A 22,085-nucleotide genomic window follows, 5' to 3' on the forward strand; every position below is an offset into this window, starting at 1 on the left:
TAAAGTGGACGTTTCCGGGATGCTGGCATTACAGTTATGATGACCGATAAACTCTCCGCTCTTTAAGTGAACCCCACGGCCCCCACAGACTCTAAACACAGAGGCCTGAGTGACTCAAACACGCACACACTCTCCTAACTCCGCTCCGCACAGATGTAAACACAGCCTGTGATCTCCCACAGCTGACCTTTCGCAGACACTCAGAAAAAGCACTACAGGAGGAAGTCGAAGACACGGGTGGACACGAAACTAACTCAACAACTTCTCAGAAGAAAGAAGTGACACCAACTGTAAACTGATGAGCCGTGTTACTGATTCAAACTGGATGGAATTAATGCTGCATCAACAAAAACCTTAGTCACGGGGTTTTCCTCAGGATGTGATGTGATGATGCCGGCATGAAGAGCGGTTACGTGACACATTCTGATGAACAGGGGTTGTTTGTATCAAAATCTGGTGTTTTCAAAGCCTTTATTTGTGCATCCATTGAGCCGTCCTCTACAGCGCTCTCATCCACTCTATAAATCAATGATTCCCAACCGAGCGATCAAGACCCCTGCCGAGGACTCTTTCCAAAAATGTCAGAAAATAGTCAAATATAATCGACTTTTCACATTATTAAAAGCGGTTTATTTTAGCTGCTCTTTTTGTAATACTTCTTAAAATTATCTTCACATTTCACCAGCCATCAATAAACAAAGTCTGTGGTCCTAACAGGACTGTAATAAGTCCATCCAATCATTTCATTCAGACCGAGTGGAAGAAGAACGGCAGAGAAATGTACTTTGATACTCTCTTGAACTCCTCCCTCACACAGAGCACATGTGTGTTCGGGCTTTGAAATTTCTCTGGTGTTAAACTTCTGAATGTCGGGCTGCTGGTTCAGCTCAGCTGGTCGAGCAGGCCGCCCGTGTACACAAGCTGATCGCAGGCTCGACTCCCGGTCTGCTGATCATTTGGCGCATGTCGTCGCCCACTCTCTCTCCTCGCCACATTTCCTGTCTCTCCTTAGCTGTCCGAACTAAAGCCCCCCTCCAGTGACAATCAAGTGTTCGCCCCCGTGGTGTTCTTCATGTGCTACAAGACACATCAGGGACAACATCAGCAGTCATCCCCATGGCTGGGCCTGTCTGCTTTTAACCTGCAGTGTACCAAGGACAGGCTGAGCAACACGTTTTCAGATCGGCCGGTTTGTGATGTCACAAACCTAAGGAGCCAATCCCGTTAATGGACGGGGCAACGCTATGCATATCATTATGTGTAACCTATGGCAACCACTTCGGCGATGCGAGAGCCAGCTGTAACTGTCATTGTGATTTTGGCAAACTCACTGCTAATAACTACATTTCAAGCTAGCTTAGTTCCAACAAGTTGCCGCTAAACGATGGCAGAGACGTGTTTTGTTTTCACGACGGAGGGGGCGGATGGAAATGTGCACAGTGGGCGGGGCCTATGCAGAGTCAGGATTTTTAAAAGGTAATTAAATATATTTTGCAGAAAAAACGTATCAGACACAATTTATTATTCCAAGCAGAACATTTTATATGTTTTAAAACACGACTGGAGCTGCTCTTTAAATTCCTCAAACCCATAATGACAGTTTCTCGTCTAATTTCTTTAACCAGCTGTCATTAAGTTTCATTTTGGTTTAAAAAATTTGATTGATTTTCCCTCACTAGATTAATAGTTTCAGCTCTACCACGAGCCAGAAAGCTTGGGATCCACTGCTCCATGACCCCCATCACCCTGAGGGCTGACCCCCAACTGACAGGCGGCAAAAAGCCTTGACAGTGTGGCTGGATGCTTCTGTGTCAGAGGGCGATCCGAGACGTTATGGATACTGAGAGGAGACGGTTCTACTGTTAACGCTGAGCCATAATAACACCAGTGAGTGTGCACGGGTATTACAATAAGAGATAGCTTTAATGTGCCTGATGATCTGCACAGGAAGCTGCACAGGCTTTACTCCAATGCATTTTAAATTCTGTGCATCAGTTTGTCTCTATTTTAGCTTCAGATCATCATTATTTATGTTTTCGCTCTTTAAGCCTGCTGATTCGTCTGCGACCTGTAAGATGTCTCGACACAGACGTGGCCGTGCCTCCCGCTGCGTCTCTTGCCACTCAGCACGGCAGCAGCCGGCAGCTGACACAGGCTGGAAAAGACCCAGCTCCGGTCTTTGTGAGGCTGCCAGAGATCTGCGTACGGCCCTCCTCTTGACAGCCACACGGATGATAAGGTTGGCCCAGGGTCAGCTGCTGCCAGCTTTGAGAGCTGACACAAGGGACGCGAGGAGGAGCGGCTGAGAGAGAGAGAGAGAGAGAGAGACAGTGCCTGAAGGCGAACAGAGCCATATGGTCCCTCTGGAAGGGCGTCATTACAGAGCACTTTTTAGAGATAGCCTCGCCATCGGGTGGATGTCCAATTTGCTCGCAGGAATCCTTTCATCTTCTCCGTGCGGGCCAAAACTTTCCTCTGAATTAAAACCTGAGTGACTGACCTTTGACCCTGAGTGCAGGGAGGAAAAAGAAGCAAAATGAACTTGCTGAATTTTGAAAATTGTTGCTTCTTTTTTCATGAAAAGACTTTTTTTGGGGTCTAAACTTAAAGTTCCTCACACTGGGTTCAAATCAGAGTCACATGAAGGACACAGTTTCACTGTGTAATGTCGCCCCCTAGTGGATGAGCTCATCCCTCCCTCCACGGCCTACAGACCGAGTAGTGTTTACAGCCATGATGAGGAAGTGATTGAGGCAACACAGACGGCAGTTTCCCCTCTCTCAGTACATCATGTTTTTATTTAACACACTGATTCACACCTGATACGTCCACAGTGGTGCCAGCTACTCTCAGTGCAACAGTCCTCCTCTCAGAGCTGCTGTTTCAGATGCTTATTGTGAGGGTGTGTTTGTTTGCAGTGCAACATAACTTGTGCCTTCAATAAGATTATTAAGCTTGGTCTATGCATGACTTTCAATGCGTCCCTAACGCTTTGCAAAACTTGAATAGTTTGGTGATGTTGCAGAAGAGTTAAATAAAAGTCCTTTAATCCACCAGAACGAGCAGCTGGACTTCATTCCCTTCCTTTTTTTAGGACTTAAAAGCTCCGTGTCACTGATGCATCTTGCAATTAGATCTGTTCCCTTGCAACAGCAGAGGGCGTCAGTTAAACCAGCGATGCCGCATCTGCAGAGGGACGTCTGCAATCAGGCTGATTGACACCGTAAAAGAGGATAATTGCTACTGAACCGGCGCTAACTTCTGTGGCCTGATGGGCGCTGACTTGTTCGGTGTGTGTTTGTCTTTAGAACGTGTTATTAAGTGACTTTTAAAGCAAACTCAGAGGTAAGAACTTTATAAAGTCTGTAAAAAGTGGCACAATGTGCTGATATTGCTGCAGAGCCCTCATAGAGTCCTGTGTGTCCTTGCTGTGTTTCTATTTCAGCTTGTAGGGCGGAAGATGAAAACCAGTAGTGACAGTTTCTATCTGTAGCTCAGTCAACTCGTGGATAAGGTTACCATGGTGCCCGGTGGTGGGAAGATGCACTTAGCAACCAGAAAGAAAAAAAAAGGAGCGAGAGGAAGACGAGCTGAAAGGCTTGGATTCCTCCTCATCACCGTGTGCATATCACCTCACGCCTGGCTGTTTATACAAAGGTGTGCAGCTTCCGGAAAGTGCTTTGAAGTGGGAGAATCTCCTGTTGAGGTTTCTTCTTTTGCTGCGGAGTTTCAAAGAGCGAGGATTTTCTTTGCATCTATAATTGGACACAGAAAGCTCTGAAGAAACAAACCCATCACCGTTACCAAATCACCACATGATTGTTCATCTTTCAAGCAGGTAAACGACGAGTAGAGACAGGAAACAGAAACAGAAACCAATCTGCGAGGACGTGATAATGATCGCCACGCAATAAGCCACAAGACTGCAACGAAAAGTTGAACAAAAAAGACACAGCAGCAACCCCCGAGCAGCGGGTACACCGAGCAACGAGACCGCACAACAATCAGAGCAGAGACGGCACACACACAGCGAGCGGCAGCGACACCCTGAAAACGAGCGCACACAGGAAAAAAGTACACAAAACGAGTGGGAGCGAAAGAGAGGACAAAATGAGACGGAGCTAAGGGAGGATGGGAGAAGGCATGCGGAGGAGGAGGAGGAGGAGGAGGAGGAGGAGGGAGGAAACGGAGCTCACAAACGTGTAAAAAGACAGACGAGAGTGATTTCCAATTCTAACATTTATTAGATCTACTGAATCACAGGTACAGAGTTTATTGGCAGTGATTATCTACAACAGGCATTTAGAGAAGGGGTGAATGATCCTGATAAAGAATGACGGGCGATTCAACAATGTCACCAGCGCCGAGGAGCACTCGTCCTTCTATGACTAATTATTTTCACGATTGCTCAAACGGCCGCAGAAGCAGCCGACACCGCTCGGTGACTCACAGAGTTGCGTAAGAAAAAAAAGCTTTTTGACATTGACATTGTTGAATCGCTCTTAACTAGAGGAGGTTGGATGGAGAGGGAACACAGCATTTGAAGGTCCAACACTGTAAAACAATTTCAGGGGTCTGGTTTGCTGCTGTTTTCTAATTGTACATAATGAACCCATGATGCCAGGAAGCGGCGGCTAATCTCATCACTTTCAAATGTTCTGAATTATAATCTCCAGCACAACATTTACGGACTTCAGGCATTCATCTGTGCGCACACATCCTGCAATCACTTACATCTCTTGCACCCACATCGACTAAATAAACTGGATGTTTTACTGCAGTGAACTAACCCCGTTCACATGGCGAAGACGGCAATTTGTGGTGTGGGAAGTGACATCCGAGTAAACATAACTCACTGAACAAAATATACACATCACTATTTACACGTTGGTCTGAGTGTAATTAAGATAAATCACACACATGCTTTGCTAAGGTTCATACAACAAATTAAATGAGAAAGAGTCCATTGCAATTCACCATGTTCCCACGGCAGCCATTTCTTTCTGACGGCACACTCACTGGGGAAGGCTGCTCTCTCACGGCTGTTTCCAGGGTGAACATGTGTATAAATGGAAGCGAGCGTAACAAAGTGTTGCAATTTAACTACTAAAGAGAAAATGTTTCATGTTAAAACAACATATATAAACCACAGACTGTATAAGAAGATGGACGACATGACAGCTCCCTAACAGTGAAGCCACACCCTCTCTATCGCCCCCTGCTGACTGGCTGCAGTACAGCTCATAAAGCCCGCCTCCTCCATGTTAACAGATGAGTTAAAATATAAAATACAAAATACACAACTTTTTCAAGTTTATTTTTAATTAGTTATTTGATGCTGTAAAAATGATGATTGACAGCTCTGTTGACACCTGCAGCCGATCTGTTCTGGATTAGCAGAGTGGAGGAGGAACGGCGAGAGGAGGCGTAACTACAACAGTCAGTGAAGTTCACATATCTGTGAGCGTCTGCTTCAGACCAACACAAGAAGCTGTTCTGCTGCTAAACACGCAGACGTGCGGGATCTTTACTGTTTTTTTGGTGAGTAAAATGTATGTTCTGGTTAGCGGCTAGTGGCTACATCTCCGGCTCCAAATGACGTCACCATCGCAAGATGTTAGCGCCCGTCACAGGGGCTATTTTGAATTCAATTTTGTCCAATGAGAGCAGGTGGAGACGCGTCGTCCATCTTTATATACAGTCATTCATATTAACCTGTTACTGTACCTAACATAGAGAACAGTTACTGTTAGCATTCAAGCTAGCAACACTGTTAGCTAGTAATTGACGCCTTTGCTCTCGTATAGTTAACAGTATTAAACTGTAATTCAACCTAGCTTACATAACAGTTAGCTAGGATTTTACGCTTCTGCTATTGTATATTATTTTAGCTAATGCTAGCTGAAATAGGCTACAATAGGAAATATGTAAATTCCTAGCTAACTTCAACATTATGTAATGCTGTGAAAAGGCTTAGCTACGAAGTGGTTGAATGCTAACATTAGCCGCTGAGAAGTGGTTCAATGATGATCTTAATGTTTGTAGACTTGCAACCTGGAGACATGAAAACAGACGTCCTTCTTCCCACCCTGAGCGTGACGTCAGAGAAAATATGGCCGCCATGTTAATATGGCAAATTATTATGTCATTAAAGTGCATCAGAGTCAGTGTAGAGGGAGTTTTTTATATGTCGTGGTCGGGTTTGGACCACATTAGGGGAGGGAGCGCACACACGCACATACAACACACACACAAACACACCGAGCACTGGTTTGTTACACTGTAGAAATACCTGAGCTGGACTTTCCCTCTCCACCCGCGTCTTTAGCCTCGGAGCAGGGCGGCGGCGGGGTGAAGTTGGGTTCAGGCAGGCTGCCCTCGAAGGACGGCCTAGGGGACGGGGACGCAGGCAGCAGGGTGCTGTTGGGGCTGCTGATGTCGCCCTCCCCTACGAGGGTCAGGTCGGCGTGGGCGTCCTCCTCCACGGTGCGGAGGCTCGGCCGGGTGTCTAAAGGTCGGGAGATGGGGGACAGGTGGGTGCCGAAAGTAGGGTGGCGAGGAGGGGGCAGGAGGCAGCGCCTGGCCGCGGAGTGTCCGTTGGCGCTGGAGCTGAGGGAGGAGTCAAGGCTCTCCGAACGGAGGCTGGAGGTGAGGGCCCCCCGCGAGGAGACGCCGTTCTCCCGGGCCTGTCTCAGGGAGTCGGGAGTGGAGCAGGCCAGGTCGGGCGGAGTGAGGCGCAGGAAGTCAGGAAGCACCAGGTCGTCTTTGTTCAGGAGTCCGCGCTGGTCGTTGGCTCGGGTGCTCTGTGCGCGGCTCAGCAGCTCAAAGAATTCTGCAAAACACATCCGCAAAGTTCTTTAACTTCTCAAACAGACCGACAGAAAAGATTAGTCTGGTTTAGCATGCAGCGAAGCAGCCTCACACCTGACACAGAACAATAACCCTCCAGAGCTGCCAGTTAGTCCTGCGGCAAAGCAAAGCTAAGAAATTCACCAACAAGTTAAAAACAGAGAAAGAAAGAAGGAAAAGGGGGATTTACCTTCAGCTTCATCTATATTAATCTTTTTCTGTTTTCTCTTTTCCCCTGGGAGTGCTGAGTCTGGTCCACTTGCTCTCACAGAAAAGTCCTTTGGTGTTGACCTCTCATCTCCCTGCAGATGCAACAATAACAATGCACTCTGTTAGGGGATGGAGGGATGGGGGAGGAGGAGGAGGAGGGGGGGAGGCTAAGCATGAGCTGCCAAGCACCCTACTGAGCGGAGCATCCACATTTACTGAGACCCTTGAGGTCCATCTGTTGCCTCTGTGTCTTTACTGACCTTGCTAGCATGCAGGCCGAGTGCTATCTGCCTACATATGGAGCGATAAATCAAGCATGAGCGGGTGAGTCAGCCAGGCGGTGTTAGGGCAACACAAATCAGGAAATACACCAAATTAAATGTTAATAAAGATGGGCCGCTGCTGAATGATTCTGATTGATGCAGAAGCAGGAGCAATAGAGGAGGACAAAACACCACATTTGGACTTGAGGCAACACGTGTGACGGCGTGAGGACTTACTGTAGCAGAGAAACTCCTGGTGGGTGGGTGGCCCTTTAAGGAGGAAGACTTAGATTTGTCTGTTTGACAGAAACAAAGAGAGAAATTCATCAATTTACTGGGTTAAACTACTTGTTGTTGTATTTGATGTCTTATTTTAAAGGCAGGTGTGTTACCTTTGCTTGAAGCCGGGTCTGCTCGCTCCAACACGACTCGCAGGCCGTCCAAACTCGATATGGGGGCGCCCAGGTCCAAAGGCTCCGTTTCTCCGCTCTAAACAAAAATAAACGGTTAGCATGTTAGCAGCTTCACCTCTTCCACTTCTTAATTTATAACCCATCCTTCAACTTCGTTCTACCGTATAATACGGTTAAAATGTTTGGAAACCCACAGGACTTAAAATAAATCCTCTGGGGAGGAGTACAGAGTCGGCATGTTTGAGGAGTGTCGTCATGCGTAATTATAGCCCCGGTGCTCGGTCCTCGGAGGCCGGGGGCTGACTCACAGCGCTAACCACCGTGTAGAGATGGAAAAAGGATGCGGTCTGGTTGCTTCCCTTCCCCCTGACCATGATGCTCCACCCTGTGGCACCCTCGCACACTGCGCACGCTTGCCTTTCTGGACACACAGGAGCTTCAAAAAGCCACCAGGGAGGACTTACTATTTTGGCCACGAGATCGCTGAGGTGGAGGCCGTATTTGGCGACGACGGGACGCAGGACCTCTGTGACTGGTTTGGTGGGTTTGGCCTTTAGTCCCACGGAGCGGTTAATGGGTACCAGGTCCAATCTAGGAGCAGGGAAAGAGCGAGTTAATGTCAGGAGAAGACAGAAAAACACGGACAGGAAATGTGTTGTTAATGATCTTTCAAACCTAAAGAGAGTCCGCTTCTCCAGCCTCAGTTCCCGTGAGCTGAGGGTCATGCAGTCTTGGTCCAACACCAAAGGCTAAAAGGGAAAAAGCATGAAAAGCTTCAGACCTTGAACACAACACACATCACATCTTTCTGCAGCAGCTAAAATAAAACCTCTCCACTGAGTGTTTTCTAGGTGACACCCTCCGCCCCCCCTCACCTTCTCCCCTCCCACCAGGAAGAGGTCGACAGCAGCGATGTTGACGCTGATGTTGTGACAGAGATCGTGCAGCACGTCCCTTATCGAAGCTCCGGGCCGGAGAGTGATGGAAGAGCAGGAGCCGTCTGGAAGCAGCACGCTGCAATGTTTGGGAGAGCGTTCCCAAACTCCGACCGAGTGGCGATTGTCAGCCTGAGGATGCGTAATTAAAAAGAGTCAAAGGTTTAACTCAACGAGGATGGCTGCTTATGTTTAGTCTCGTTGTAATTGTAGCTCTGGCCTCTGATTTATTCCATCCATAAACAAAAAGTGAGTGGGCTGACGAGTGCAAAGTAAAAAAGTAGACAACTCTGGCCTGCTATGATGACTTCACCAGACTCTGTGTTGCCATGGCGATCTGTCCAAAGGAATCTTACCTCGATCTTGCCAGCGGAACAGGAAGTGGCCATCTCCAGGCTGGTGCCGGACGACAAGGAGCCCTGGGACTCCCTCCGCCCGTTGCTGCCCCAGTAGTCTGCAGAGAGATGCGCAGAGGGAGATGAGTTCATGACGTCTGTGCTCTACTTACATGACATTTACAATGTGTTCACTTTGACTGTGTCGAGCTATAAAACGACTTATTACAACTGTTTTTGATTGTCGCCTTACAGTGTTGGCAGGCGTGAAGGCGTCTGTCATCAAACAACCAGCAGGTGCTTCATTCAGTGACACATTTATAGTAAAGTACGGGTGTGAGATGCAGATTAGGTTCATTTAATAGGAACAGATTAGACGATAGATTGTAATATCTGCTATATTGTTAATACCTGTATGGCTACTTCGGGATTCATGACATATTTCATTTAAGCCGAGAGACGCCTTTTTCAGTTCACTTCGCCTTTTTTGTGCGCTTCAAGTTGAAAATCTCTGAACATTTCAGAAAGGTGGTGTTGCACCGCCGCTTTCTACAGGCAACCAATCAGATGGGACCCTACTCGTCACCATGGTTACCACCAAACACGGAGGAGCATCTTGTTTTGGCTTTTTCTGTCTATCCAGAGCTGTACGGTATGACAAACGAACAGTATCACAATAAAGCAGGTCGCCCGGACACTAAAGGTGTTGTGCTTTTATGGCTCTATGCTTGTTGTTAGCTGTGTAGTAAGCTAAACTTATTGTTGTCATGGAAACAAAACCTGCGCGCAGCGTTGTTTCTCTTCATCCCAGCGCCCTGCCTGCGCTTTTCTGACTGAAAACGGCGCTATGTGGACACAGGGCCTAACTGAAAGTGGACTTTTGTTGCCAAGCAACCCAAACATTCTCCTGCACTCTGTGTGTACAGGTTACCACGGATCAGCTGTTTCTTAGTATGTATGTATGTGTGTGTTTACGTTGATCATCAACCAGTGAAGTAAGAGTCTGCTGTGTGATCATCAAGGTCAACTGTCATGGTGATTAACAGCATTCAGAACACCTGACTGAGGCGGAGTGATACACAGAGGAGTGAAAAGTCCCAGTGCTTGGTCAGACCTAACTGTTGTATAAATATAGATACTTTTGTAACACCATTTTACACACTGTTTTAGGACGTTTATCAGCCTGAATGTTTCGGATGGTTACTCACACTTCTGAACAAACACAGATCAAAGAACAATCATAATGTTGTGATTATAAAACAAGTAGTTTGTTTAATGGAGGAGGTGTGCTGGCTCTACCTTTTCTTTTTAAATGATAATATAATAATGAAAAGGTCGACTGCCCTCAGTGTGTCAGACAGTTAGAGCTTTAACAAGTATGTTTTTGCCAGTGTACCAGAGTCTGTGCGATACTTTGATCACTGTGGAGCAGCTGTGTTTCTACACGCCTCCCCCGCACGGAGCTCAGCTCAGGAGCTGGCACTGATTCGGTGTCTTTTTCAAGGATACGGCAGCACTTTGGAAGTTTGTGTGTTGCAAAAGTTTCTAACAATCGGGCGTCTGTGATCCCAAATTTTCTCACCGAGGTTAATGTCTCCGATGTCTTTCTTCTTCGGTCCTTTCCCAAAGCTCCTGTTCCGGGACCACGAGAAGAAGATGCCGCGCTTCTTGTCGGCGCTCTCGTCTCTGCTGTCTTCATTCAGTGACCTGCCTGACCTCTGCTTTCTGGCCTCCTGATGGTGAGAGAACAAAACCACACATTTTACTTTGCTGGTTTGAACCGTCAGCAACGTCATACCTTCCAAAAAACCTTTTCGTTGGTGCGGGCAAAAAGCAACAGAAGCACCTTTTTAGGAGTGGAGAGGGTGGAGCGGTCGGAGCTGGCGCTGTGTTTGGAGGGCGCGGGGCTGCAGGGGATGTGGTAGGGGTCGGGCAAGGGTCGGCCGTCCACCTCGGCACGCATGCACTCTTGGTAAAGCGAGGACTTGAGGAACCGAGAGTAACTGTCGAACTTCATCAGGTTGAAGATCTGTAGATGGAGAGAGAAAAGGCAGGAGAGGAAGGAGGGATGGAGATGAAGGGGCACAGAAGGAAGAATAAAAGAGCGAGGAAGAACAAACCACTAGTGTTAGCTTCTGTTATGACAGGTGACTTCACAGCCTTTATCGTGCTCATGTGCAGGCTGAAAATATACACATCTCTGTCTGAGCGTGCAGTATGCGCTAGCTCCTCTGTGGGTGTGAGCCAGTTTGTGTTTATCTCTCCGGTAAAGGCTTCAGAGCCCTTTCATAAACAAACCCAGATGGCCAGAAAAAGAATATGCTTTTGCGCGGCGGCTAAAGGCTAAACGAGAGCAAAGACCCACCCGTACTGCACAGAATCCCTCCCACCTATAACTAGAAAAATGTGTTTTTCCTTCAGAGGCGACCTCACCACTGCTGCGGCGGACTTGTCTGTACCTGTAGCTGCTGCGTCTTGAACATGTCGGGCCGCGGGGAGGTGAGGACGTCGTCGGCCAGCTGGGCCTGGCTGTCGATGTTGACCGGCATGGTGGCCTTGCTGGACAGGAAGCTGTTGTAGATCTCTCCAGCTCTCTGGGACAGCTGATGGACAGAGGTTGGGAGGTGCAGAAAATCAACAACATATTTCCTCATCTATTCTTTTGTTAATTTATTTTGCAATATACAGGCATCAGGGTTGACCCTTTGTTATTGTATCTGTCTTACTGTGCTAAAATGAAGACACACAAGGACAAGTGTCATTTAATATGTACGTATGCTGAAGCTGTGACGCATCCGTATCTTCACACTGCAGACTTACCTGCTTTTTATCAGTTGCAGGGACATGACTGAAGTATTCGCAGGCCTGCCAGAACAAGATATTCTCCTCGCTGAATTCTTTCTTGAGAAATTCCTGCAGAGACACACAGCAATAGTTTAGAGTTTCTATACGGCCTCAAAGCGGCGATCGTTTTCTCATCTCTTCGGGGCTGTCGTCGTTGTTTTTGTTGTCGAGACCACTGGCGAGGAAAGAAATTGTTGGGTGTAATGTTGTGAAGAAGAGCGGTGTGAGTGCGGGGGCGGTGGGACAGCGTGGGCGAGCGCGGCTCTGATCAGTGGTCAGGGGAGGCGAGGAGCGAGGTGGTCGTGGGAGGGCAGAACTTAATGTTGTGGCTTGTGAAGGTGTCGTGGGCTTTATTCAAAGGAACATCTTTAATGTGGGAGGAACGTAAATAGGACGATGATCATGATATGGTTATTTTGGATGGATTGAATGTATACAACCCTGGGAGTTGTTGGGAAATGTTGCTCTGGTTGCTTCAATTCACACAACAGCGTTTACACATTAGAACCCGACAGATATATCATTCAACCGATATCCGCCGATATAGCTGTATATGTTTTCTAAAATCAATAACATGAAACTTTGTTACAGAACATATCTTACAGGATACAAAGCTGTGGTTGATGTAGAAATGTTCTCACGCAGACTACAGTCTGACGATGATAAAACCAAACGGGGAACATGCCAGGGCATGTCGCTAGCGGTTAGCGATAAACGACTCCCAGTCAAGACTTTCTTTAATTAAATGACTTAAGTCTTTTATGTCTTAAGTTTGGCAAAATTTCCTCATGATGCAGATTAGTAAAAAAAAAAATGAAGCTTTGTCAGGTCTGTCCTCACGAGGAGAAGAATCTTTTAAAATGCTCGTTTGTTGAACGGAGGTCGGATCGATCATTTCGGAGGCATTCGAGGAAGCCGGGAAATTTAAACGCTACACGGCTTTCACGTGACACAGTGTCGAGGGAATTTAACTCAAGTTGAATTTTCGACAGATTGTTAGCTGTTAGCATGCAGAGTCTGTTTGTAGAGATTAATAAGAAAGTAAATCGGTGTCAGATAGCCGCTGATGGGAGCCGGGGTGTCACACCGTCCCTAAAAGCCACGTCCCTGCCTACAGATTATACATTTCTATGTAGCATCTGTAAATAGAGATTAGTCCAGATCAGACTCCATAGTTTCCAATACTTTCAGCACTCTAAGCAGACTGCTTCTATTCCAGCTAAAATATCGGCCCCAGTATCCGTATTCTGGCAATCCGTCCTTTCTAAATCGATTTAGGTATCTGCCTCAAAAATCTCTGTCAGGCTATTATGCTTAAATTGTCAATGCCTCAGACTCTGGCAAAGATTCCCCCAAGAAATGGCACCAGTATTTCAACACGTGTGAAATGATTCAGTGCATGAAGGAATGTGGCGTAAAATGACAAAGCTTTTACTGCGGTTTTGTTTAAAAACAGTATTCTGGTTTCTTTTCCAACTCAAATGTCTTTAACTGAAACAAGAGTTCAGAAAGAAGCAGAATAAATTAGCAGAACTGATTAAATCCATCTTATAACCCTCTTCCTCCCACACTGTCTTTCACTTTTACATGCACCAAAAAACTATGTCTGCCGATAACTGACAACTTTTCTAACCAAGTCTGGCAGCATCCACTCGACTCGAGGAACTTTTCTTACCGAGAAGTAGCGCACACCCACTGGATCCTGCAGGAGACGCTCGAAGCAGGCGGCCCAGCTGGCCACGCGCTGCTCTGGAAGCCCTCGGTGGCTGCCTGCTCCTGGGAGGCTGCCATTGCTGTTCAGGCTGCTCTGGCTGCAGCATCCCTGCAACTGGACTCCGCTGTAGTCTGCAAGACGGAGAGAGGGAACATGCAAAGGTTAGAAGTCTAATGTCGGAGGATAACTCCAGCTAAAGGGAATTGTTTTGCACTTTTAACCTTTTTTTTAACATTTGTTTTTAGCAATTTTGCAAATCTACAAAGTCCTGTATTGGCACACATCTTTAATCTCTCAATCTCAACTAGTACACACCAAAACTCTCACTACAATCTTGGCTACAATTTCCTTAAGGGTTTGACTTATGGAAATTGAAGGGAAAGGAAAAGTCACTAATTAAATGAGACTTTTAAAGTCTTGATCCTGTGGAAGAACTTGGCCATAAAACCATCTACACACAATGGGGAGCCAAAAGGTGCCGTATAACCGCTCCAGACATAACAACAAGAGGAAAAGGGACACGGCTATAAAGGTAAAGGTCAAGAGGTTTGAGGGAAAGCTAATGGCTCTTTACTGTACCCTTTGCTACGACTCTCACTGGCATGTTGAGGGACATGCCTGCTGGATCCCACAGAGAGAAACAGCAGATGTCACTCAGTTTGTAGAGAGGAGCAAAGAGAGCGCGGCCAGAAAGAAAAGAGCGGAGACACGGCTGATTAAAGGGACACGAGGAGGGAGAGCGGGGCTAGCATCCAGGGATCGGTGCTCAGCTACAGTGGGGGGTTTTTCAGCCTGCACAGTACCTGCTATCACGGCAGCAGATGGCCACTTTAGCGCTGCGTGTGCCGAGCAGGCGCAGTAAAAGCAGAAAAAACAAAGGGTCACAGTGGGATTTGTTGCACATATAGAGCTGTTTTCATTCTGCAGAGACTCGAGCGGTTGGCACGGGCAACTTGGATTACCACAGTGTATCTGTGCTGCTGGGAACAGACGTGTTAGCGAGGTCAGCAGAGATACGGCGCTGCTTATCTATGTGTTGCGCCTGCACAGGGAGGAGGGTGGATTTACAAATAGGTGTAGATGAAGTGTGGTGAAATAAAAGCACTGTAAATAGTGGATGACATCAGTAACAGCCTGACAGATTATGACTCAGCTGGCCTTTCCATGACCTGTTAGAAGCTACAGTAGGGCAGTGTTCCTTAGCGGTTAGTAAACGACTTTTTTAACAATAAGGCCAGAAAGAAGAAGCCACTTTGTTTGGACTCTGCTTCATGCATTAGCGCTCATTCTGTGGGATCTGTGTTCACCACAGTGTGCGCTGCTCGCTTAATGAGACGGCTGTAGAAAGCAAACAGCCGTGCATGTCTGATCCACGGCTACGGTGAAAGGAGCAGACCGGAGCGGACACGCGCCTCCTCCTCCTCCTCCTCCCAGCGAGTCACTCAGCCTGTTAGTAAATGTTATTAAAACTGCAATGAAAAGGGAGCGCAGACAGCGGCTCACGCCAGCCCCGACTGTAACCCAGAACCCGCTCGACAAACATCCTTTGTTAATGAGGCATGCTGGACACAGATAATACATCATCCACAGTGAGCCTTTTTATTACACTGTGTTACACAGAGAGAGAGCTGGTTAGATCAAAACATTTCACCATGTTAGTCTAATGTCCAACTTTTCATATCAAAGTAATAAAGGAGAGTACTCACCGCCGTCTGAGGAAGCAGCAGACTGAAAGAGAACAAAGAGAGACATGAGTGAGAGGCTGCCCTCATGACCTCCCGCGCCGACACAACAGACTGAAGCCGGGGCTGATAGCAGCGTCTCTTCAGGCATCCCACCGGCCGCTCTGCTCTGAGGTGTGTGTGTGTCCTTGTGGTTTGGGTGTGTGTGCTACTGGGAAAAGGGTTGGACCTTTGGTCCTCACACAGGGCCATTAATTTGTAAGTGGGCGGACCCCGGGCTTCCACCACACACAGCTGTTCACACCTCCAAAGCAGGACCCACCCCTCATTTGGACTTTCCACTCTCGGGGCCTGAATGTGTGATCAGAGCTCATCAAGGCAGAGCTGCGTCAGAGAGGCCATCACACGGAGTAATGGTCCTGCTTTCACTTGCTAATTCAGGCCTGAGTGGCGTAGATGCGCCTGAATAGAAGGCAAACAGTGCAGGGACCCCTGCTGGGCACGGAAACTTCACTGCGACAACTTTTACATAATTGGGTGTAATTTTATCAACAAATATTAACTTGGCAAATCTTCTGCTTTAGCATTTTAGGCTAATTAACACTGATTCTAACTGTAGAAAGTTGTCACAAATAAATGCAGGGGAGGATATAAGAGGCGCATCTTTCGGGCTTGGTCCAAGAACACTCGAAAAATGGATGCGTTGGAGGATTCATCTGAAAAAGAGGAGACTATTTCCAGAAGAGTGTTTTCTGCGGCGCCACTTCAAAGTGTGAATATTAAAGGCTGGTAGTACTTCCAAACATGGCTCTTATCGCCAGCCTGCTGCCTTGAACGTACAGTTTGTGCTTTAAAAAATGCACCGTGATGAGGCGGTTTTTGTTGGAGGAGAAACTCACAGATTCTAAATAAGTTGTGAGTTCATTAATAGTTAAAGGCTTAATAAATAAGCCCAGATCTGTCTGCAAACAGCCCATCCTCTTGAGTTGTTGACGATGTGACCGGTCGTCTGAAGTGGCCTCGCTCATCCGCGCTGACGTGACGCTGCCGCTCCATTCTGGGAGCGACCACATGTAGAAGCTCTATCAGACACAGACCGCCAAACCACTAATAGTCTGTCGCGGCCCTTTTTACAACTCTGCCTCTAGTGCCGGGTCCGACCAAATGCAGTCACACACCCAAAAAGCCACCTCTTCTGTGGTGGTTAGCATGTGTACAGTAATGATGGGTGGGTAAGCACGAGGGCCGACACAGAGGAGAGACAACGGGGAGAACACCCGCTCCATGTGTCTGCGCTTAAGGGTCTAAAAGCAGCCGAACCTCAGACTTAAATATATACAGAGGCGTGTGGTGCACTTTAAAGGACGAGGCAGACATCACACAATGTGACGTAAACTTTGTTCTGGAACAAACAAAACGTCTCCAGGCTGAAAACGATGAATCAGTGTGTTATTCACCCTCAGGCAAACTTTAGAAACAGCTTTTAAAACCTATATTTTGAGAGATTGCATGTTCGAGCCTGACCGATATTTCTGTTGGCCGATATTATCGATATCGGCATTTCTTTTTTCCCGATATTTGTCAATACGTTAACTGTTTTACAGAACATATAGTTCCAAAGACAAGGCTTGGGGTGATTTGGAAATGGTGTCATCAGATAGTTTGTCCATGTCTGCTCTGACTCCACAGTTTACAATACTCTCTGCACTGTTGGCAGCACATGTAACAGAGCGTCACAGCAGAGCAGACAGTGGTTGTTGAAAATCAATTTTATATAAAGTCATGACTTAAAGAGTGCAGCCTCCTGAGTACCTGTGTTTAGTTACAACAATGCAAAATTAGTTAGCGTCTGTGTCCACTAACGGCGTTTTGAGCGCTGGCAGCGCCCCTCAGCTTCAGAGCGCTTCTCACCGGTGCTTACTGTTGCCAGGATACGAACGTTGTCTTGGCACTTCCGCTTCCCGCGATAGTGAGCGTTAAGCCTGTTTTAAATCTCTCTGTACGCTTAATATTTACTTTTAAAAGGACCTTTGACAAAGAAAACATAAAAACAAAGGAAAGGAATCGTGTCCTGGCGTAGCTTCTCCGCTGTCATTGTTGTTGGCAAAGATGACATCAGAAGTCCTGCCCCTTCTCGAGTTTGATTCGTCGGTGAGAGACCAAAGTGACATTGACGAGCGCGGCGCGTTCCAAAAGCTGAACAGAGAGCGCTGTGAGCGCAGCCCTTCATTTCTCCTGTGTATTGGCTTTCTATATCAGTCTTTCTATATCAGTCAGGCCCTTCTTCTAAGGTGACAAACATGATAGATATGTGCTTCTTGTAGGAGTGGAACCTCCAATTATTCAGAAATATGTGATGGGAGTGGGAGTACTCCGATTAATAATAGTGCTAAATGCCTCCCTGACAGTCACTGTGATATCTCATCTTTTAGAGCTCGTCTCAGAGGAGAGCTATGCTGATGACAAGTACGTCACGGGTTGTGAAAGACGGAAGGAGCTTCTGAATTATTGGATATGTTGCAACTTACCTTCCCAGCCGTCACATATCATTTATTATAGTTCATTTCAATTCTATTCAAACTTTTAAAAGTAACAAATGATTATTTTCTTTCACACACAAGATGAATTTTTTGTGACAAAATGTTTGTTTGGTCCAACTAATAGTCAAAAACTCAAAGATTTAAACTCTACAATGATATAAAACCCAGGAAAGCAGCAAATCATCACATTAAAGAGGCGAAAACTCATATTTTATATTATAATTTTTATATATTTTACTATATTTTTTAAATGATAAAAAAAATTACTTTTGTTCAACTGATTGGCGTGTACTTAAAGATTTCCTCCGGCCTCGCTCTAAAAAAGTTGACCCTGACCGTCTACAGAGGCCGGTGTGTGTGTGTGTGTGTGTGTTTTTGTATGCATGAGGCTGCAGGGGTCAGACCACACACACCACCGTGTGTTTTCCAACTCGTTATTGCTTCCTTGTCCTCAACTCTTCTACAATCAGGCCAAAGTGGCGACCCAGCACGCCATCACCTCTCGTCACACACACTCCCTTCCTCTGTTGACACCTCCGGTGACGAGCCGGTCCTCCCTGGGTGGCTCTGCAGGACCCACAGCCTCCTCTTTGATCCCTTTCAAATCACACAGAATAGCGCAGCTCCCGTTTCCCAGCTGGAATCCCTTCTGAAAGCTGTCCACGTTTTTTAAAAGGGTGTTATCAACCAAATGGACAAAATCACAATTCAAGTCACAGCGAGTTCCCGGAGCAGGATTTTGGCTCTCCGGTTGGAAAAGGCTCCTCCAGCTTTACTGCGGTACGGCCCCCACGCCGTGCAGTCTGGCATCCTGAGACACCACATGCTGGAGGAACGTAGATGATCACACAAAGGCAGATTCATGTGTGTGATGTGGAGCGAGCCACAAAGACAAAACACACACTCTTAGCCGTGTTAAAGCAGTCGGAGGATCAACCACAATCACCCACGTTAATGTCCCTAATTTACACCTTTTCACAGAGTGGTTCTCTTCTTTTCAAAGTGATTCTTTTATCTTCCAGACTTGTTAAGACATGTTTTCCTCCTCTAGAAACGAGGCTGAGATGTACCCTCTTCAAACTTTACCTAACTCAGATAAAAAAAACTCTTCCAAACTTTCACACAAGTCACGGCTGATTCTCGCACCCCGCAAACAAACAACCACAGGTCCCGGCCGCCGCTCCAGACAGCTGCTCTGGGTGAGAGACGCGAGCGACAAAGAGGGCGATTAATGAGAAAAACAGCTGACTGAACAAAAGGAGTCGTCCCGCTTCGCACCACAGTTTACTTACAGTGTTGAAGTTCCAGGTCCTCTTGAAGGAAAGTCTCTTTTTGAGACTCATTGTTCCCTAAAGCCTGCTACACCCGCCGCACACAGACAGATTATGTGTGTGCGAACGCATACCTGAACATTCCCCACCCAAAACTCTGCAAACCGTGTCTGTACAAGTCGCACCGAGAGGGGAAGAGAGGGAGGGAGGGAGGGAGGGAGGGAGAAATTTGACAAGGTGCTGGACAGAAAGGGAAGAAGAAGAGGAGGCGGAGGAAGGAAAGATTCCCTTACTCTGCAGCTGTTGCCATGGAAACCGGCCCTGACAATACATACAGCCTCTGCCACAGTGGCATGAAGGAATCAGATGAATTAACCCCCCTTTATCCCCCTCACACACACACACACACACACACACACACTCGCCATGTCAAAACCACACTGGCCGTTCCCCCTCTTTTGTTTCCAGTCGGGGAATTCGCTCTTTACTTGAAAGAGGAGAAGAAAAGCCCCGTCGCTTTAAAGTGAAAACAGATGAATTCTGTTGAATCAAAATAAAAGTTTCAGAGCCCACGAGTTGAACTTGGCAGCGACGGAGCTCCACTCTTACATTCAAAAGGAAATAATTCTGTTTTCTGCTCGCAGAAAAAGATCCTGGCGTCTCCCCTCGCCTCCAAATCTCTGCAATCATGCTGACCGACTGTTTCTGGAGCGACCGCTCCTGAGGTTTTCCTGTGCGAAATAAGCTCGCATTCTTTGGACTTAATTTTGCCGTAAATAATGGATGTGATAGAGGGTTCATTAGCAGCAGGGCGTTCATGGTAGATTTCTCCTGCTTGATTAGATTTCTGCATCAGTTTGCAGACGGGTGTTTGTCATGTGTGCATCATGGCTGTGAGGGAGGTGAGCACAGATGACACCACATTGCAGTGAACAAACACATTCATCCTGCGCTTTACCTTTTTAGGTGCCTTTTGTGCTCTCCAGTTAATCAGATTTATCATGATGTATCATTATATGATCGTCCTGCAATATGTAAATTATCGCTAAATCGCTGTATCGTGATATTATCGTGGGCCACGTATCGTATCGTGAGTTACCCTGTAATTCCCACTCCTGTTAATGACACTCAATCAGTTAAATGTTGATCAATAACGACACAATCTTCATATGTTGCACTTGGTTTTATGCACAAAAAGTTGGGCGCTGGTTTAGCTCAGCTGGTAGAGCGGGCGCCCCATGTACAGCGGCTACAGATCTCGTCGCACTGATCGCAGGCTCGACTCCCGGTCTCTGCTCCCCATATTTCCTGTCTCTCTTCAGATGTCGTATAAATAAAGGCAAAAGCCAAAAACATCTTTAAAAAAAAAGTAATTATTGCAGAATCGCTGTATCGTGATATTATCGTTATCGCGGGCCCTGCATCGCTCATCGTATCGTGAGTTACCCTGCGATTCCCACTCCTATTAATGACACTGAGTTTATAAAATGTGGATCAATAGCGACACAAACTTCCTCATATGTCGTATTTATGCACCGCAAGCGACAGAAGTGACAAGTTAAAGAAATGGTCACACACAGCCTTCCACAATCTGAAGTCTCAACGGGAGTTTGAACCACTTTAAAGTGGATGTCAAGACCAGAAACTGTGCAGAAAACACATCAATAAACGTTGTTGTTTTGCTTTTGCGACCGGGGAAACAATCAGATACTGTTTGGTTCGATTCGGTCCATCCTGTGACCCCAAAATCACCAATTATGCTTACTTCTTGCAGACGTGGAACAAATGTATTTAACTGCAGAGGACTTCATGCACGCTAGCAGGCTTGAGATGTTCCATTTTTAAAATCAATTACCAAAATGATACAAAATGTACCAAACTGTTAAATAAACACACCCAGCGATGACCTGTGTGGCGTTAGACCCACAGGAAACAGGAAAGTGCACTAGCATGTGCTTAATCAGCCAACGCACCAGCACCGCCATCTAAATTGCACGTTTTATAATAGCATTTAAACAGTGCACTGTTCAGATAATTACACAGCGCGTACTTTTTTCTATAGTGCAGAATTGAATGTAGGGAAGTAAAGATAGGCGTGCTGTCATGTTCAGATAAAATCATGCAGTAAATAGAAGCTTTTCATGCTGCAAACCTGACTCATCCATAACCGTGGTCACAAAATCCCAGGATAGAAATCCGCCAGGCCTTCAGCTCTACCTCTGACCTTTGACCTGCCTAAGGCAGTGTTCACGGCAGCCAGGTGGGCTCATCTATAAGCGCATAACCACAGCAAAGCATGTTGGAACTCTTCAGACTTAAACGCCTCCAGGAGAAGCATTTTTCCTCTTCTTGCTTTCGAGTGAAAAAAGAGAATCTGAAGAGGTTTTCACGTCGGCTCCGAGCTGCCACTTGATTCAATCAATTAGCGAAACATTTCTAGACAGGCTCGGCGCGGCTCGTCACAAGACCCCGCTAATTGCATGTCAACCTCTCCGGCAGGCAATCTTGACCGAGGGCGGAAAGTAATCTCGGCCTGCTATCTGCGGCCGACGACAAACTGCTGTCTGAAAATAACATCAAGAGGGAGCCTCGCGTGGAGGCCACTTCCTCTGAGGGAGAGAGAGGGCGAGGGCGCGGTGACTGATAAGGCGGAGGAGACATTTCTTTCCCAGCCAAGCGAGGAGCGGAAGATTTAGAGAGCCACGAAACTTCTCTTTGAGTGTTTGATTTCCGCACGTTTAAGAGCGTGACTGTGGGAAATCTGGTTTGTCAGCCGCTCTATCACATTAGCAAGGATCTGATGAGGTCAGCATGCTCATGTGCTGCTAAAGGGGCAGGGATGGTAAACAACATGAACACAATTAGCTTCCCCTTAGATTCCCTATCTGCATTGTGTCTATACGTCAACTTCCTTCAGACAACAACACAGTCAGGCTGTTCAGAAGGCCTGTTTTTGTCACACAAGCCAGCGCGTAACTCAAACTCAGTTATGATCTAATTACATTTCATGTTCTTGATATCGTACAAAT

The 22,085-nt window shown here is 46.7% G+C and overlaps 1 protein-coding gene across 3 annotated transcripts in view; it reads right to left on the reverse strand.

The window, feature by feature from the left end:
* The window catches only part of LOC138600555 (regulator of G-protein signaling 12-like), a 35,902-nt gene that overhangs the window by 2,214 nt on the left and 11,603 nt on the right, over positions 1 to 22,085 (reverse strand). The window contains exons 3-17 of one of the 3 annotated variants that reach the window (XM_069672003.1): positions 15,270 to 15,291; positions 14,367 to 14,399; positions 13,525 to 13,694; positions 11,826 to 11,918; positions 11,465 to 11,608; positions 10,852 to 11,034; positions 10,588 to 10,738; positions 9,027 to 9,124; positions 8,611 to 8,802; positions 8,411 to 8,484; positions 8,200 to 8,326; positions 7,715 to 7,811; positions 7,560 to 7,618; positions 7,040 to 7,151; positions 6,293 to 6,832 (exon numbers count right to left, since the gene is read on the reverse strand). In XM_069672003.1, coding sequence (XP_069528104.1) covers positions 6,293 to 6,832; positions 7,040 to 7,151; positions 7,560 to 7,618; positions 7,715 to 7,811; positions 8,200 to 8,326; positions 8,411 to 8,484; positions 8,611 to 8,802; positions 9,027 to 9,124; positions 10,588 to 10,738; positions 10,852 to 11,034; positions 11,465 to 11,608; positions 11,826 to 11,918; positions 13,525 to 13,694; positions 14,367 to 14,399; positions 15,270 to 15,291 — 2,095 coding nt within the window. Of the gene's footprint in view, positions 1 to 6,292; positions 6,833 to 7,039; positions 7,152 to 7,559; positions 7,619 to 7,714; positions 7,812 to 8,199; positions 8,327 to 8,410; positions 8,485 to 8,610; positions 8,803 to 9,026; positions 9,125 to 10,587; positions 10,739 to 10,851; positions 11,035 to 11,464; positions 11,609 to 11,825; positions 11,919 to 13,524; positions 13,695 to 14,366; positions 14,400 to 15,269; positions 15,292 to 19,077; positions 19,189 to 22,085 lie in introns of those variants that run through there. The other 2 variants (XM_069672004.1, XM_069672005.1) reach the window with 2 other exon arrangements.

The sequence above is a fragment of the Semicossyphus pulcher genome, unplaced genomic scaffold (genome assembly GCF_022749685.1).
Source record: "Semicossyphus pulcher isolate SPU_LCO1_2020_fin unplaced genomic scaffold, fSemPul1.0.p SCAF_21, whole genome shotgun sequence".
NCBI lineage: Eukaryota > Metazoa > Chordata > Actinopteri > Labriformes > Labridae > Semicossyphus > Semicossyphus pulcher.